Here is a 15,277-nt window from a genome sequence, read left to right as displayed (position 1 = left end):
AATTAGCCCCTTGCACTGTTCCTGCCTCAGTGGGGTCCTGGCCACCACGGTGGACCTCCTTTGGGGCCTGATACGGATCCTTCAGAAGGGACCCTGGTGCAGGACCCAACACTTGGCCCCTTATCATTTCGGCACATAACACCTGACAGTGACATTATCCGGACCCCTCTCCCCTCAAACCTGCTCCAGGGCAGAGGCTGCTCATTTGGCCCAGCACCCCTGCTCCTGGCACATGGCCTCCAGAGCAGCTGGTTCTCAACAAACGTCTAGGGGACATTTTACAGCCTTTAGAATATGGACTCTGAGCCCAGCCGGATTCCGGTCCCGGTCCTGCCACTCACCAGCTACATGGCCTTGGGCAAGGAACCTCTCCCTGCCTCAGTTTCCTCATCCGTAGACACATAAACAGCATGACAATAGTACCTACGATGTATGGTTGTTGTGGAGACAAAGCAAGTTCCTATGTAGGTAACGAGCTCAGACCTTCACAGAACACCTAGTAAGTGCCCTATGTTTGCTGCTATCAGTGAATGAATGAAACTAAGTGCATACCCACTGTCCCGTGTTGTGTTGAGATGTATTTGGGCTGGTCTTGCGGATATCATTCATTCATTCCCTGAATGCCTGCTGGGTGCTCGCCGTGAGCCAGGCACCGCGTGAGGTGCAGGGAATTCAAAAGCTGAGCAGGATCCACCGGCTCTGGGAGGGCTCACAGGGGGAGGGTTACCGATGGGTAAGCGAATGCAGCTTCTGGGATCTGTTACCGGGGTGAGGCTGGGGAGACTGGGGAGGGGTGCAGGGAGGAGGGGGTCATCCTGCCTCAGGTGGGGCAGAAGGAGCACCAGAGTGGAGGTGACACCGTCTAGGATCCTTCAGCTTAACGCCCAGGTTGGAGTCAGACACTTAGAAGTTCAAGTTTTTTCTCCTTTTTTTAATGATAATAGAAACTGACAAGAGTAACGGTGCTAACAGTCAAAAGGGCACGATCCCACAGCCACATTTTTTACATCCATCAATCACGGTTAGATATTTTTAAGCAAAAGAGCACACTGAAGGCCTCCGTTAAGAAATCGCCTTTTCACCGTAGGAAAAGTTAGTGATCTCGTCGCGAAACCAGGGGGGTTGAGTAGCAAAGGATTACAAGAATAGTTAAAATACCTTTCTATTAAGTAAACTACTTACAGGTTGATTATGAAAACGTCAGTAAGACACAGAAACGTTTCCGGTTCTCTCTGCGTGAAGAGTTGGTACCCGGAGAGCGGCCAGTTGCAAGAATAAGGTCTCTGTAAAACTTTGAATAGTAGAAAGTGTTCCTATGCCTTCAACTGGGGGAAACGGGGTGGGGCACGTGGAAAAGGGTCAAAGGCAAGGTAAGGTGTGGGTTTGCTCAAAGGCTGTTAGGCAGCCCCTCTGTATCCATCCATCCCTTCTAAACTTCCCCCCTCCCCCTCCCCTCCTCAGCAATGCTTCTCAGATGCATCGGTGAGCGGTCAGGTCCCTCAAGGTCCCGGAGACCAAAGTTACCGGGACAAGTTCAGCCCGACCCTACCATCCACTTTGTAGGGTTTCCTCTATCCAAGCGGAGTCTCCCCGCGAAAACCCGGGACGGTGGGAACGGAGCGTCCATGGCGACACAGAAGACTTGCTTGACTGTGGATCACTGCCCTTGGCCGGGACTGTCTGAACTTGGGGCAGCAGCCACGATCACTGCAGTTGCCCAGAGGAGCTCTGATTTATGCCATGACTCACAGATGGGGAAACGTGGAGCTTTGGAAAACACCCATAGTTTTGGATTCAGAGACAGTATGGCCCAGTGCTGGGTTTCCCCACCTCAGCACTGTTCGTATTTTGGGGTCAGATCATTAATTCTTCGTTACTGGGGGTGTGTGTGTGGGGGGTTGTTCAGCAGCACCCCTGGTTCTATCCACCAGAGGCCAGTAGAACACCACCCCCCACCAAGTTGTGATAAACAAAAATGTCTCCCGACATTTGTCTCCAGGCCAAAGGTCCCCTGGAGGACAGAATTTTCTGAGGTTGAGAACCGCTGGCCTAATTATGGTTCAGCAACTTTGCTACATAGATGCCCTGGGCTCAAGACCCCGCTCGCGTGCCGACCAGCCTGACCCGGCAAACTCTCCCAAGCTTCTCCGACGCTCGGTTTGGGACAGACACTGGGGTCACTTGGTGGCTGCCTAGCCACATGGAGGGGGCTCGGGGAGGAATAAGGGCTCTGGATTTCCCGAAGCGCCACAACACACAAGTTCCCTGCAAATCTACCTTGTTGGGATTTACTCCCGAGGCAGGAGGGGTCTCAGACCTCCCTCTGGGGAGGCGGAAAGTCAGCCTGCAAAAGGACCCGGAAGCAGAGAATGAACCTTATTATGCAGCTGAATGGACTGTTCTGGGCACGCACATGTCTGCACCTTGGCCTAAAGATGGGTGCAGGGTTCGTCCCAGGCACCGTGCGGCCCTTCCAGCCTCTCCAAGGGCTTCCTCTGCCTTTGTTGCCCATCTTGATAGAATATGATGCCTTTCACAGTGACTCAGAACAAACATCACAGACTTACATCCCAAAATTTATGTAGCCGATGTTACATACCTTCGACCATTCAATCACACTCCCGACAGCTCCCCTTTTCTCACTGGGGGAATCACTCCTCTCTCCAGTCACTGTGGTTTGCACTATTTTGTCCCCTGTCGCACCCCTCCCCCCCCAAAAAAAGAAGGGACAAGAAAATGCCCAAGGTCTAATCTCAGAAGGGACTTTCTGGGAACATCTGTTTAATTCCGACGACCTGAATTTCTTGGAGAGGCTCCTTTTTCCGATCAGAGATTATGAACTCTGTCCCTCTGGGCTCGCAAGCACTCAGCTCAGCCAGCCTGTCCTGCGTCCCTGTCACTGAATGACTGAGGCCAGGGGCCGGTGGGGCAGGCCAACACAGAACATTCAGGCTCTGACTGCCCCCTCTGGCCCCCTGAGCACAGCTCCTTGGCTGTCCCGGGGTCACGGCAGTCCAGCCCACCTAGGGCTTGCTCTGGCGATGGTCAAAGGGCACTCGCCAGGACATGGTGCAGGGGCCCGGTAACAGGTGACAGCATGATGCCTGTCCTGGGGCTGGAGCTCACGTCCAGGGCCACCCCTGTACTCCCCGGTGAATGCACAGCACGCCGGGAGGTGGTGCCCTGGACCAGGCAGCTGGATACTTGCCAGGTCTCCATTCAGTGACCACGTGGCCCCAGTTGCCCTTCCAAATATTACGGATCCTGATGGGAGGCTCTCTGATGCCTCGTGACCACTGTGAGCTTCTGAGACTGACGAACACATGTGCATTCTCCTGCCCCTTTCCAACACCTACACTTGAAAGTCTGCTATCCGGGACCCACACAGCCCCAGCCTCAGAGCCCCCCATCCTGGGATGGTCCCTTCCAGGGAGCTCCCCATAGAGTATGTGCATGCAAGGAGACACAGGGTTAACTACCCAGCCTGGAGAGCCAATAGAGTTGCATCTGAATCACAGCTCTCTAGATGTGGGTTCTCAGGCACATTAGCCTGGCCTCAGTTTTCTCAACAGAAGAATGGGACAATGACTAATGCGTACTTCTCTGCACCTCACTTTTGCCCCCAAGGGGTGATTTGAGAAGTGAATGGGATACAAACAGAGCACAGCACAAGGAAAAGGTGCACAAGAAGTGACAACAGTAAGGATAATAATTATTAATAGTACCACTATTAATGACGAAAGAAGGTCACGCTGAAGAAACATGACATTTGTCTGGAAGGAATCGGGGAGCAGGGCAGACGACGGTGGAGTCTTTCCAGTCTCCAGGGAGGGATTCCCACATTTGCTAGTGGTCTGGCCACATCCAAGCTCTCCATTTAGAACAGGCTGGAAAACGGCCTACTGCCTCTCCAACCAAGTGGCCTGCCCTCCTAACTTTCTCCCTTGGATCCCGGGGACCTTAAGGGAGATATAACTGTCTCTCTCTCTGGGGGGGGGTGGTTAGGGGAGGTCAGGGGAGTATCGCTTGCCTCTTAACCTTGACCTCATGGGGAAGGGAGGGATGGCAGGGCGATCATCTTGCCCAGGCCCACACGGGAGGTGGGATGCCCTTGGGATGCACCTGCCTGAAGTGCCTTCTGGCCTCTCCTCCAAAGCTCCGGTGACAGTGGCTCAAGACCTCCTAAAGCAGGTGTTACTCTGCTCAGTGAAGTGTCCCACATACAAACAAACACAAGTGTGGGACACCTGTGGCTTGCAGGGGGGAGATGGGGAGACGTGGAAGGCCAAGCATGAAGAACATTCTAGCAAAGGCAGGACCTCTTCCCTGAAGAGCAGTTACTGAAGAGGCAAGCCCCTTCTTTCTCAGCGCTGGCTCATCGAGTCAAGGTGGGCTCATCGAGTCACCCAGGAGAAGCCAGAACAGGAGCTCCAGCCTGGGGTCAGCGACAGGAGCCTCTGTCCCTCCTCCCCGGGACAGCCCTGGGCCTTGACAGAATGACTGAGCCTGGGCTGGAGCCTCTTCCGGCAACACAGACCATCCCACCTCTCCTCGGCAATCCCGGCGGTCGGCACCTCACTCCTCGTGTGGGCCCTCTGTCGGACTCCAGGTCTTGGCCGGGGTCCTTCTGCATGGTCCCAAGAAAGCTGCTCTCTGGAAATTTCCACGGCCACATAAAAAGACGTGCGCTCAACTTTAGACAGGAGAGCAGGCAACAGGGACTACCATCCCTGAAGCTTGAGCAGAGAGCCGGCAATGGGCAGGGGACGAGCGTGCCCCGTTCTGAGGACGGTCAGACTTCTACCTGTGGAAGAGGCCAGAGCCGGCCCACACCACGCGATGACATGGGACCCCGGGGAATGGCCTCTGTAGACCCAGAGCCTGGTTCAAATGCGCCCTGCAGGTGCCAGCCTCCGACGGCGGCATGGCGTGGCAGAAAAGAGGCTGGCTTTAAAGCCGGATGGTCCAGACTCCAATCCCAGCTTGTCACCTTCGTGCTGTGTGGCCTTGGGCAAACTCCTCTGAGCTTCTGGTTCCATATCTATGTACTGGAGCCATGAGGCCGTAAGGTAACCGTACGGATTGAACACGTACGGATTGAATCAGCATGGCGCCTGGACACAACGCTCACCCAGTGCCTCCTGCCCGTTACCCCACATCTAAGACAGAACCCAGCTACATAGGGCAGGAGGGACAGGACAGCACACTCTCTGGCTGGAAATCTGTCCTTCACCTTTCATTGGACGTTCACATGCACATCTATCCTCGTTGTTGAAGTGATGGTGGAAAAAAACACACGCACAAAGAAAAACACCACAGGCGACTGAGAAGAGTGACCCTGAGCAAATCACTGTCATCACAGAATGCGAAGTTTGGACAAGATGGGCCCTAACGCTCGTGGCCTTGTGTCTGTGGCCCTGATGCTGAACGGAGAGAAATTCTTGAAAGTTGAATTTAACCGGCGTTTATGCCAGAGGGGAAGAAAGCCTTCGTGGGGGGAGATCCCTGCGCCCAGAATTATCCAGAAAACACCCGGCCTGCCAGGGCTCTCCCGGATACCAGGTCTTTCTTAAGAGCTGGGGCCACACGCTCCCTTCCTTCCCCATCACGGGGCCCAGAACCCTCTCTCCCCTGCCCTCGCCACAGGCCCTTTGGGGAACAGGGAGAGGTCGCCTGCCTCTTCTCAGGGCTGTAGGCTCCCCCGAGGACGTGGGGTCAGAAGGTGAGGCATCAGGACGTCTGGGCTGGAGTGACCTCCTAGCCTTGGACCTCTGGCTCTGGACCTCCTCCTTGGGTTCTTATGAAGACACCGGTCTACAAGAAAGACCTTGCTCATGGGGTGGACGTGGGGGCCCCAGACAGGGAGGGGTCTGCTGGAGAGGCAGCGGGGGTGATGGGCACGCGACAGCTCGCCACCCAGCCCGGCCCGGCCCTGCGGAGAGCACAGCCCTGTCCGTGACCCCGGAACGAGCCCAGGCAGAAGGTCCCACATCCCTTCTCCTTCTCTGCAAAGGTCATTCCAGCTCTCCGCGCTCATGGCCTCCACTTGAGCCGAAGCATTCACGGACGCGTGCGTGGCTGCGGTGACAGATGTGGCTCATAAGAGTTGGCGGCCGTCTGGAGGTCGGGCCGGTAATCCCGTTATCACAGCGGCTCAGCGCCAGCCTCCCAGACGAGTGAGTGGCTGCCTCTGGACAGCTGAGATGTCCCTTTGCCTGTTATCAGGAACACTCATTTCTCCTGAGACCACAGGGACACGTCCAGCCCGTTTGCGATGGTCCCCAAACGGTACTACGGCTTCTTACCCAGTCTTTCCAGTTTCTCAGCCACGGAGGATGGGGCGTATGCCATTCATTTTTGTGCAGCACAGGGAGAGGGAGACAGTCACGCTTGGCCCGGGAGAGCCCGCAGGGGAGCCTCTCCCACTCTGGTCGGCACAGGGGTGCTGCCTGGGAAAGGGAGAACCACGCAGGGGCCTCTCCTAACGACAGAAGAGCGAGCCCTTCCCCACGCTGCCCCGTCCCCACGGCACGTCCCATCGCGTGGGGGTTCCCTTGCTTGCCAAGCCCCCCCTCAGCCACTGATCTGGAAGAACCCAAGGGGACTGACCCAGACGGAGCGCAGTCATGCCTTGCAACAGAACGTGGGAGCCACGCCGAGAGTAAACCACGGGTGTCTGAGCACCCCGCCTGCCTCGCACACAGCTTCCAGAACCTCTGGGCGTTCTCCCCCAGGGCAGCTGAGAAGCAGGAGTTTGCTTAAGAGACTGCTTTGTGGGGGGCTGAGAGAGCCCCGAGCCCTGAGCCGAGTCAGGAAATGTCCCTCCTGCTCTGACCCCCCACCAGGAATCCACCCTGTAACCTCCGGGCGTGGTCACATCCATCAGAAGATCAGGTGTGTGTGAGCCTGCGATGTAAAATTCCGTGATTTCTCAGAGAGGAAAGCATCTTCGTGCGGGTGTCTGAAGATGCGACTACTTGGCAGATCTAAAGATTAAAGGCGTTTCTTCTGGTTTTAAATAAGAGAAAGTCTGTCCAGGAGATACCGGCCCCCGTCCCTCCGCCCCAGGAAATCCTACCTGTCCTTGGGTTTCCTGATGCATCTGGGTCTTGAAAGGGGACACATGACTGGTGACAGAGGTGCCCCCTCCAAGTCAAGTGGGAACGTTCTATGGCGCAGGTGACCACAGCCAATATTCCAAAGGGCCGAGTGGGAAACCAAGGCCGTTCCAGGAACGCTCCAGTTCTGAGGGCAGCTCCTTCCTGGCACTGGACATACCAGGTGTGAAAAGTTGGCATAAAAACAAGACACGTGTGTGATTACTTCCCCCCGGCCAGCGATCGACCATGTCCGTATTTCAAACCTGACTGGCTGTTCCTTTGGGTCTCACGTTCCTGGAATGCAGTTTCAAGAATTCCCCAATTTGCTCCTCCAAGGCTCAGCCCCGTCCCGCCCCCAGGGGGGACTGGAAACTCACACGCCCATGTTTTCTGGATCAGCTGGACCACCGCATAGAACGTGGGCGATCGGGGCCGCTTGGGGAAATTCCTGACGCACGGTGGCTGACCCTGGTGCCGCGCCCCTGGTCAGAACTCCCGGCTCCAGAACGTGGGCACAGCCCAAGGCCAACGGCGACGGTGCTCTGAGCAAAGCCATGCCCTGCTGCGAGCGCCGCGCGGGGTGAGCCGGCCTGGGGCCCGCGGGCACCCCGAAGCTCAGAAGGTGAAGGCATACACCACCCCAACCACCACAATGTTCCCCAGTGTCGCTATGATGGCAATCCAGAGTAAGACCGCGTCGTTGGAGGACCGCGGAGGCTCCTCCGGCTGGCCCTGGCCGTTGGAGGCCGCATGGACGTTGGTGGAGGAGTTAAAGAGAGAGTACTCCGTGCTGAAGTCCTCGTTGGGCGAGTCCATGAAGGCGCCTCCCATCATGGGCAGCTGCGGAGAGGGAGAGAGAGAGTTAGCCCGGGCCCACGGGGCTCTCCTTGCGTTTGCTATCATTGGCAGTGCCCATTCTCACCTATAAAAGTTAGTACTGACAGCGATGCCTGGAGGCAGACACCCTCATGCCCATTTCGCGGATGGAAGCGTCAAGGCGCACAGCCGCGGGGGAGGCGGGAGAGGGGGCAGCCCACCACGGCTGCTGGCAATCAGCGGGACTCAGACCGGCCCTCCAGAAACCACGCCCCATCTAAAGGCCACGCCCCATCCAAAGGCCACGCCCCTTCTAAAGGCCACGCCCTCCACACCAGCCTGGATTGTAAATCTTCCTTCCTCTTCTCATTGTGAAGTCATGATGCTCAGCACAGAACATTACGGAAACCGTCGAGAGGATAAAGAAAAAAATGAAGAGCCCGCCTCCCCGCTTTAGGACAATCCCTGTCAACGCTGCGGTATTTTTCTTTTGAATCTTTTTTCTGTGTGAGTGTGTACGTGTGTGTGCGAGGCAGAGAGAACGTGTTTAAACGTGCGGTTTTACGCTCCTGTATAAAAGGTCCATTGAGGTACCATTTTAACCGTTGTATCTTATTCTACCACAAATACAAGCCATAATTTAACCATTCCCCTATGGTTGGCGATTTAGGAATTTCTTTTTTTTTCCTATTATAAAATTTGTTTTATGTTTGTTTTTGAGACCGAGAGGGACAAAGCGCGAGTGGGGGAGGGGCAGAGAGACGGAGACACAGAATCCGAAGCAGGCTCCAGGCTCTGAGCCATCAGTACAGAGCCCGACGCGGGGCTCGAGCCCACGAACCGCGAGATCGTGACCTGAGCCGAAGTCGGACGCTCAACTGACGGAACCACCCAGGCACCCCTTTCCCCCCTATTATGAATAATGCACTGAGAAACATCCCGTACGTACATCTGGGGGTACAAACATGCTTGTTCGTGCATTTTCATTTATTGGGGGTGGCCTCCCAGCTGTGGAACTTCTGAGTCAATGTGGACGGATACTTCAGAGCTTCTGGTACACAGGGACACATTCCCCAGAAGAGCGATTCTTCCCAAAGCCTCGCACATGAGGACGCCGACATGTGGGCACCCCAGAGATCGGAGTAAAGGCTCCAGGCTGGGGGTGGGGAGGTGCCGACCCTCCACCCTGCCACGGAGAGACCCCTCCCTGCTTCAGCCCAGGAAACCGAGGTCCAGGCCTTGCAGATCACTCCAAGGGCAGATGTGCCTTAGGTTCCAGGGTTGGCTCAGGCAACTATTAGGCCCATAGTGTTTGTTTTGGATGGCACCCGAGTGAATGAACATTGGAGCCTTCCTTCAATACACGTTTCATTTAATCACTCAGCTAACCTGTTGGAGGTATCCCGATATCCCCCTTTCACAGGTGGGTAAGCAGAGGTCAAGACTGCAGCACTATTTCATGGTGGAGTCAGCGCTGAGAGCCAGTCTGGCTATGGAGCCCGGTGCTTCCTGCCCTGCACGCAGCTGCCCCGACTCCGGGGTCTGACTCCACGTTAGGGCTTGGAGACGTAAAGGTCACTGACCCCAGGAAGACTCGGGCCACAGGGGAGCAAATCGGGGGCCATTTCACTTGGCCACTCACCTGACAAATACATATGAGGGGTGTATTAATTAGGTGTCCCAGTTCCTGACTCTGGATCCAGTGGTGAGCAAGACAGATGAGGCCCCTGCTTTCACGGGCCCACACTCCAGCCGGGGGATGACCCCGGAGGAAGATGGAGAGGGAACACGAAAGGCAGAACATCTGCTTGGAATAAGCCATCAGGATCCCCACAGGGAGGCCACCTTCAGGCAGCTCTGTGCTTGGCCCACCCGGATCCCAGAAGCTTCTATGGGCTCAGAGGAGCTCGGCGTTTCATCCGTAACACAGCTCTGTCCTTTATTGGGGTGGGGACCCTCCAGCCGTCAGCCTGAGGGGTGTAGTGACAGGAGGGGGACTGGGGATCTCGGGACAGGCCAGGGGCCGAGCCTCGGGGGCCAGTGGTTACACGGGCGTGTTCACGGTGCAGCCCAGCGCTGCATTTACATACGTGTGCATGTGTTATGGTTTAGCAGGATGTTAAATTAACATACTGAGTTAAATGAACACATTTAGTATATGTTAATGACTATAATGATGAACGCAAATGAAATCACAGTTGACACACATTCTATGAAAAATACAACTAAGCGTTTCAGTAAGAGAGCTGTGACCTCCCTTGCTCCCAAGCAGGTGACAGAGGGGATGGGCTGCAGCCGGCTCAGGCAGAGGCAGCCTAAGGGGGGCTGAGGGGCTGGTGAAGCAGGGCAGCCCTGGGTCCAGGGCCTTCCCATTAAATCCATTCCTGCTTTAGAGCTCAGCCACCGGTCCTCTCCACTGGAGCCCTCCTTCCCGCGTGCCCCCAAGACCCCGTCCTGTCCTCATGGCCACCCGTCCCAAGACCCAGTGGCCTAGAAGCTCCGGGAGGCCGGACCAGATCTGCTTACTCTCATCACGGAGTCTCTGGAGCCTTGCACGGGCCTGGCACACAGTGGTGCCTAATAAATGCCTTTTCACGGACTGACGAATGACAGCCTCTCTCAACTGGGACAAACAGATGTCACTGCCAGGACAATGGCGTGTCTGGCATCTCCCCCTTCCACCTGCCATCTGCCAGGTATGGAGGGCGGCGGGGTCCTGCTGCCCTCCCTGCGGCGGCTGGCGCCCCAGCCGCCCCAGGGGGCCCACCTTCTCTAGTGTCTTCCTCTGACCGCCCACAGCGGAAGCAGGGCTGAGGTGAGGCCACGGACACTCTCTGCTGGTGGCCTCTTAGACAGCGAGGCTGCGGCCAGGGCGGGAAGCTGCACTTTCTGCCTCCCGATGCGCCTCCCCTGAGCCCGCTCTACCCCGCAGTTAACCCACATCCCAGTGTCCCCACTGGCCACCTGTCCGTCCCTCTTCCCCCCCCCCCAGGGCCCTGCTGGGTTTCCGGGCAGACTGCACCCCCAACTGCTCTCCCATCCTGCTGCGGCCTCGGGGGAGGCCTGTGCCCCCCTCGCCTCTCTCAGGGAGCACCAGCTCAATGGGTATTTTCATCAAATCCCTGGAGAAAAGGGGGAAGGTGGTGGGAGCTCCTGTGGGGGGAAGAGAGAGCAGCCCCAGGCGGACCGGCCCTGCCCGCCACCGGCACCCGGCCCGGCGGCCGCTGCCGTCCGCTGGCTCTCGGCCCAGCGCCCCTCCACCCTGCACCCCTTCTTGCGCGCTGGCCCCCTGCACGCATTTACTGTGCCTGTGTCAGCTTCCCACGGCGGCCTTAACGAGTCGCCGCATGCTCAGTAGCTTGGAGGCCTGGAGGTCGGAGGTCTGGGACACAGGTCTCACTGGCCTCGCTCAACGTGTCACCTGTGCTCCTGCTGCACCCAGCTCCCACGTCAGCCCCTTCCTCTGTCTCCCAAGCCTGCAGCGTGGGGTCCTTCCAAACTCTGACCCTCCGGCTTCCCTCGTGTGAGGACCCCAGTGATCACACTGGGCTCTGCTGGATAAGCCAGGATCGTCTCTGATCGCAGGGCCCTTGACCTTAAACACACCTGCAGAGTCTCTTTGCCCTGTAAGGGGATGCACCCAGAGGCTCACCTAACTGCAGCTCGGGCTCCCACTACCAGGGAACTCTTCTGGAAGGCAGGCATACGACCTATTCATCTCCAGCTCCCTCAGCCCCCTTCTTAACACAGACAAGGCGACGAGTACGACCAAATGGAATTAGTGAACTGAAGTCAGCAGAAGCCCCCCTGCCCCGCCCCGGCCCTGGGCTGTACATCATAAACCTGGTCCCAGAGACCCCAGCGGCGGGACAGTGCCTCCTCCACGGGGTGAGCCCCCTCCCGGCCCTGCACCTGCCGTGACAGTCAGCTCAGCACGGCCGGTGTCCCATGGATGCTGCTACCTCAGAGTGTGGGGCCAAGGGCGGGTTCTGGGGCTCGAAAGACTCAGGGGTGAATCCTGCTTCATCACGTGTAACAGAGCTGGGGGGGGGGGTAGTCCCTTAACCCACTTGCCTGTAAGTAACGAAGATAATTCCTTATCTTCAGTGGAGGCAGCAGGATTCTTGCGAGGAGGGAATAAAATCAAGTACGATAAAACGTGGTGCACGATAGTCACTCAGTAAATCCTCATACCTCTCCTTTTATCGTTCTTGTAGAAATTCGGAACCGGGAGCATTACACGCATCGCTTCTCCAGCTGCTGAAGCTGAAGGGAGGGGATGGGGAGCCTGGCATCGCCAGTCGTGTGCATTTATGCGATCAATTAATCCGACTCTAATCTGCAGGTGCAGCAGGCAGCCCCCCTGCTCCCCAACTTATGTTTAGGCCGAGAGGTGTTCCAGGTTCGGCCAGCAATGTCATTTACTCCCTCTGTCTCGGGTGTTTGGTTCTTCTTCTGATGTTGTTTTCCTTTGTAAAACAGATTCTCCATGCTAAGTGCCGGGACAGACACGAAAACAGGTCTCAATGGCAAAATCTCGTGAAGAGAAAACAAACAAACAACCAAAAAGGTCAGCCTCTACTGCATCATTTGGAAGTTGGGAAGAGACATCCGGGAGGGCTCATGGTCAGAGTGAGGGGTGGTGTGGCTGGAGTCACCCCCGAAGCAGGTGGTCAGAGAAGCATCTGGAAGGTCCCCTGGAGATGCTGCCCCCACACCCCCGGGGGCAACGGGGCCCTTCTCACACCAGTGGGCAGGCGTAGTCCCTGGCCCCCTGGGAACGGAACCCTTGGGTGAGGTTTGGAAACCATCATTATTAGATATTTCACCTGTTGCAATTCGACGTGGGTGTTAAGGCTCCTAGGTTCAAACCCTGCAGAAGAGAGAGGCCACGGAGGCAGAACAGAACCTGTGCATCATGTTGCTGAGTCACAATCCCAATCAGGGTGACACAGGGCAGGGCAGGGGCTGGAGGAGCAGGGGGCTCGTTTCCCCGTCAGAGGAGATGGTCACGTCCGGGTCAGAAAAAAAAAAAATCTGTTGGCTCGTGGAGGAGGGGACACCAAGACAGGTCCATGTTCAAGGTCAGTGTTCCCAATAAAGGCTGTGCTTCTTGATTGTAACTTCCAGGAAGGCAGGGACCCTCCCTATTTCCCACAGTATCCCCAGTGCCTGGAACAGAGCAGGTGCTCAAAAAATATTTGGTGAACGAACGAATTCCAGAACCATCAGCCAAGAATTCTGAGGGCAGGCTGAGAGTCAGCCTAGAGCCAACATCTCCTGGTTGGGTGTTCCAGGCCCATTTCTTAACCTGTCCGAGGCTCTAGATTCTCACCACAACACAGGGAAAACACCAAACTGCCCCGTTAAAGGGGGCTGCGAACAGGTGCCATATGCTTTCTGCAGGGGGAAAGACAGGTCACAAGAGAGACTCAGATACCCTCCTTGAAATTAAAAACATGCCTACAGAATACTCTGTGTTATGCATGGATCCACACATACGAAGTCAAGGTAGGAACATGAATTGCGAACATACAAGTCAGACTCACCATGGCTGTTGCCTCAGAGAAAAGGGTTGGGGGCAAAGGAGATAGGTTTTGTCTGTCCTACTTTATCACAAGAAAAGATGAGCAAACGTACTGAAATATTAAATAGCTTCTTCTGGTCACTGAGCATCTGGGTGTCTGTTACTTTTTTTATTTTTTAAAGTTTTTTAATTTATTTTTTATTTATTTTTTAAAGTTTATGTTATTTATTTTGAGAGAGAGAGAGAGAGAGAAAGGGAAAGAGCGTGTGTGAGCAGGGGAGGGGCGGAGAGAGAGAGGGAGAGAGAGAATCCCAAGCAGGCTGTCAGCGCAGACTAGGGGCTCAGACTCACGAACTGTGAGATCATGACCTGAGCTGAAACCAAGAGTCGGATGCTCAACTGACGGAGCCACTCAGGCGCCCCCCTTTTTGGTATTTTTAAACTTCTAACATTAAGAGCAATGCTTTGAACACTGGAGTAGGCCACAGACGAGGTGGTTATGATCACCACCGCGGACCCAGCGGCTCTCGGAGGCCAGGGTCTGAGGCTCTCTGAGCCTCCAGGGTCCCCGTCCCTCAGCGTTGGAGTCACTATGTGGCACGTGGGAGCCTGGCATGGTGTGGAGGGGTTCCAAGAGGGTGTGGCTGTTGCGGACCGTGGCCGCATAGCAGAGCTGCTCCGAGGAGGGGGTTGGCCCCCAGGTCCCCATCTGTTCCTGCTGAGAAGAGGGAGGTTAGATAAATCTCCCCCAAGCTGGGCCTCTCCAGAAGGAAGGAACAGAAAATGCTTTCGAAAGGAAATCTTCAAAGCCTGGTAACCAGAGGTGGTCCTGGCAGATGCTTCCTGAATAATGCCCGGGCTTCAGAGGAGGGGACAAGAGAGACAAAGAGCGTTTGATGCGGGAGGCTCCGTGCAGGGGGCTTGCGGGCCACATGCTGGTTTCCACCCGACCCTCCTCCCTTAAAAGGCCATCCTCGGGGCCCCTGGGGCATCCCTGCCCAGACACAAGTAGGATCCGATGCTCCCGGGCTGTGGATTTCAAAGTTAAATTCATACGGGGTAAAAGGGGTTAAAACGTTCGTATTGTCCCCGTCCCCAGGGAGTGGTGGCACTCTGGTGCTGCTCACGGCCGGGACACCTGGGTGCTGGTCCCGCTGGGGCCCTGTTGCCCTCTCTGAGCCTCGCTTACCGGGGAGAGGCTCGGGTGAGTGTTCGCCAAGGCCAAGCCCAGAGCTCAGGAGCCCGCACCAGACACGGAGAAAGCCAGGTCAGGTGTCAATGGTCCTCACGTGACAGCCGTGTGGCGAGGGCTGGCAGACAGGCCCTTAGAGAACATCCTCACCCAGTTAAATCTGAATTTCAGACGAACAGCCACAAAACCAGTTTCTAGCGTGAAAAACATCGCATGGGACATACGGCAAAATATCGTACTGAAGAATTAACCCGACGTTCAGGTTTAACTGGGCCTCTTGCATTTTTATGTGTAAGGGGCCACGCCCTCAGTTTCGTCTCCCCAGAGCCGGACATCTGCAGCCCGGGCTCTCTGGGTGACCTAGTTCACTGGAAAATTCCAGGGATGCCTCTGGCAGCCTGCAAACGTTATAAAGGTAATTTCCCTCACTACTAACTTGGGGAATGTCTCTGCGGTCCAGGTCCCACGGCTGGGTACGCTGGGGGTGCCATCCATCCATTCGCTGCCCATCCGACAAACACCGAAGGCCTACTCTGAGCCAGCAGGTGTTAGACAGGCACTAGGGACGCCTGTGACCTCGGGCCTTGGAGCGCTTCCTTGAAAGGAATACAGACAGGGGCGCCTGGGTGGCCCAGTGGGTTG

The 15,277-nt window shown here is 56.2% G+C and overlaps 1 protein-coding gene across 2 annotated transcripts in view; it reads right to left on the bottom strand.

Moving 5' to 3' along the window:
- Window positions 1-1,872: 1,872 nt before the first annotated feature.
- The window catches only part of CB3H14orf132 (chromosome B3 C14orf132 homolog), a 58,685-nt gene continuing 45,280 nt past the window's right edge, over window positions 1,873-15,277 (bottom strand). For both annotated transcript variants that reach the window (XM_045451989.1, XM_045451988.1), the window contains one exon: window positions 1,873-7,940. In XM_045451989.1, coding sequence (XP_045307945.1) covers window positions 7,716-7,940 — 225 coding nt within the window. In that variant the 3' untranslated portion in view covers window positions 1,873-7,715. The remainder of the gene's footprint in view (window positions 7,941-15,277) is intronic.

Source organism: Leopardus geoffroyi, chromosome B3 (genome assembly GCF_018350155.1).
Source record: "Leopardus geoffroyi isolate Oge1 chromosome B3, O.geoffroyi_Oge1_pat1.0, whole genome shotgun sequence".
NCBI classification, from domain to species: Eukaryota; Metazoa; Chordata; class Mammalia; order Carnivora; family Felidae; genus Leopardus; species Leopardus geoffroyi.
The sequence above is the reverse complement of the archived record's forward strand: the minus strand, read 5'-3'. Positions and strand labels throughout refer to the sequence as shown.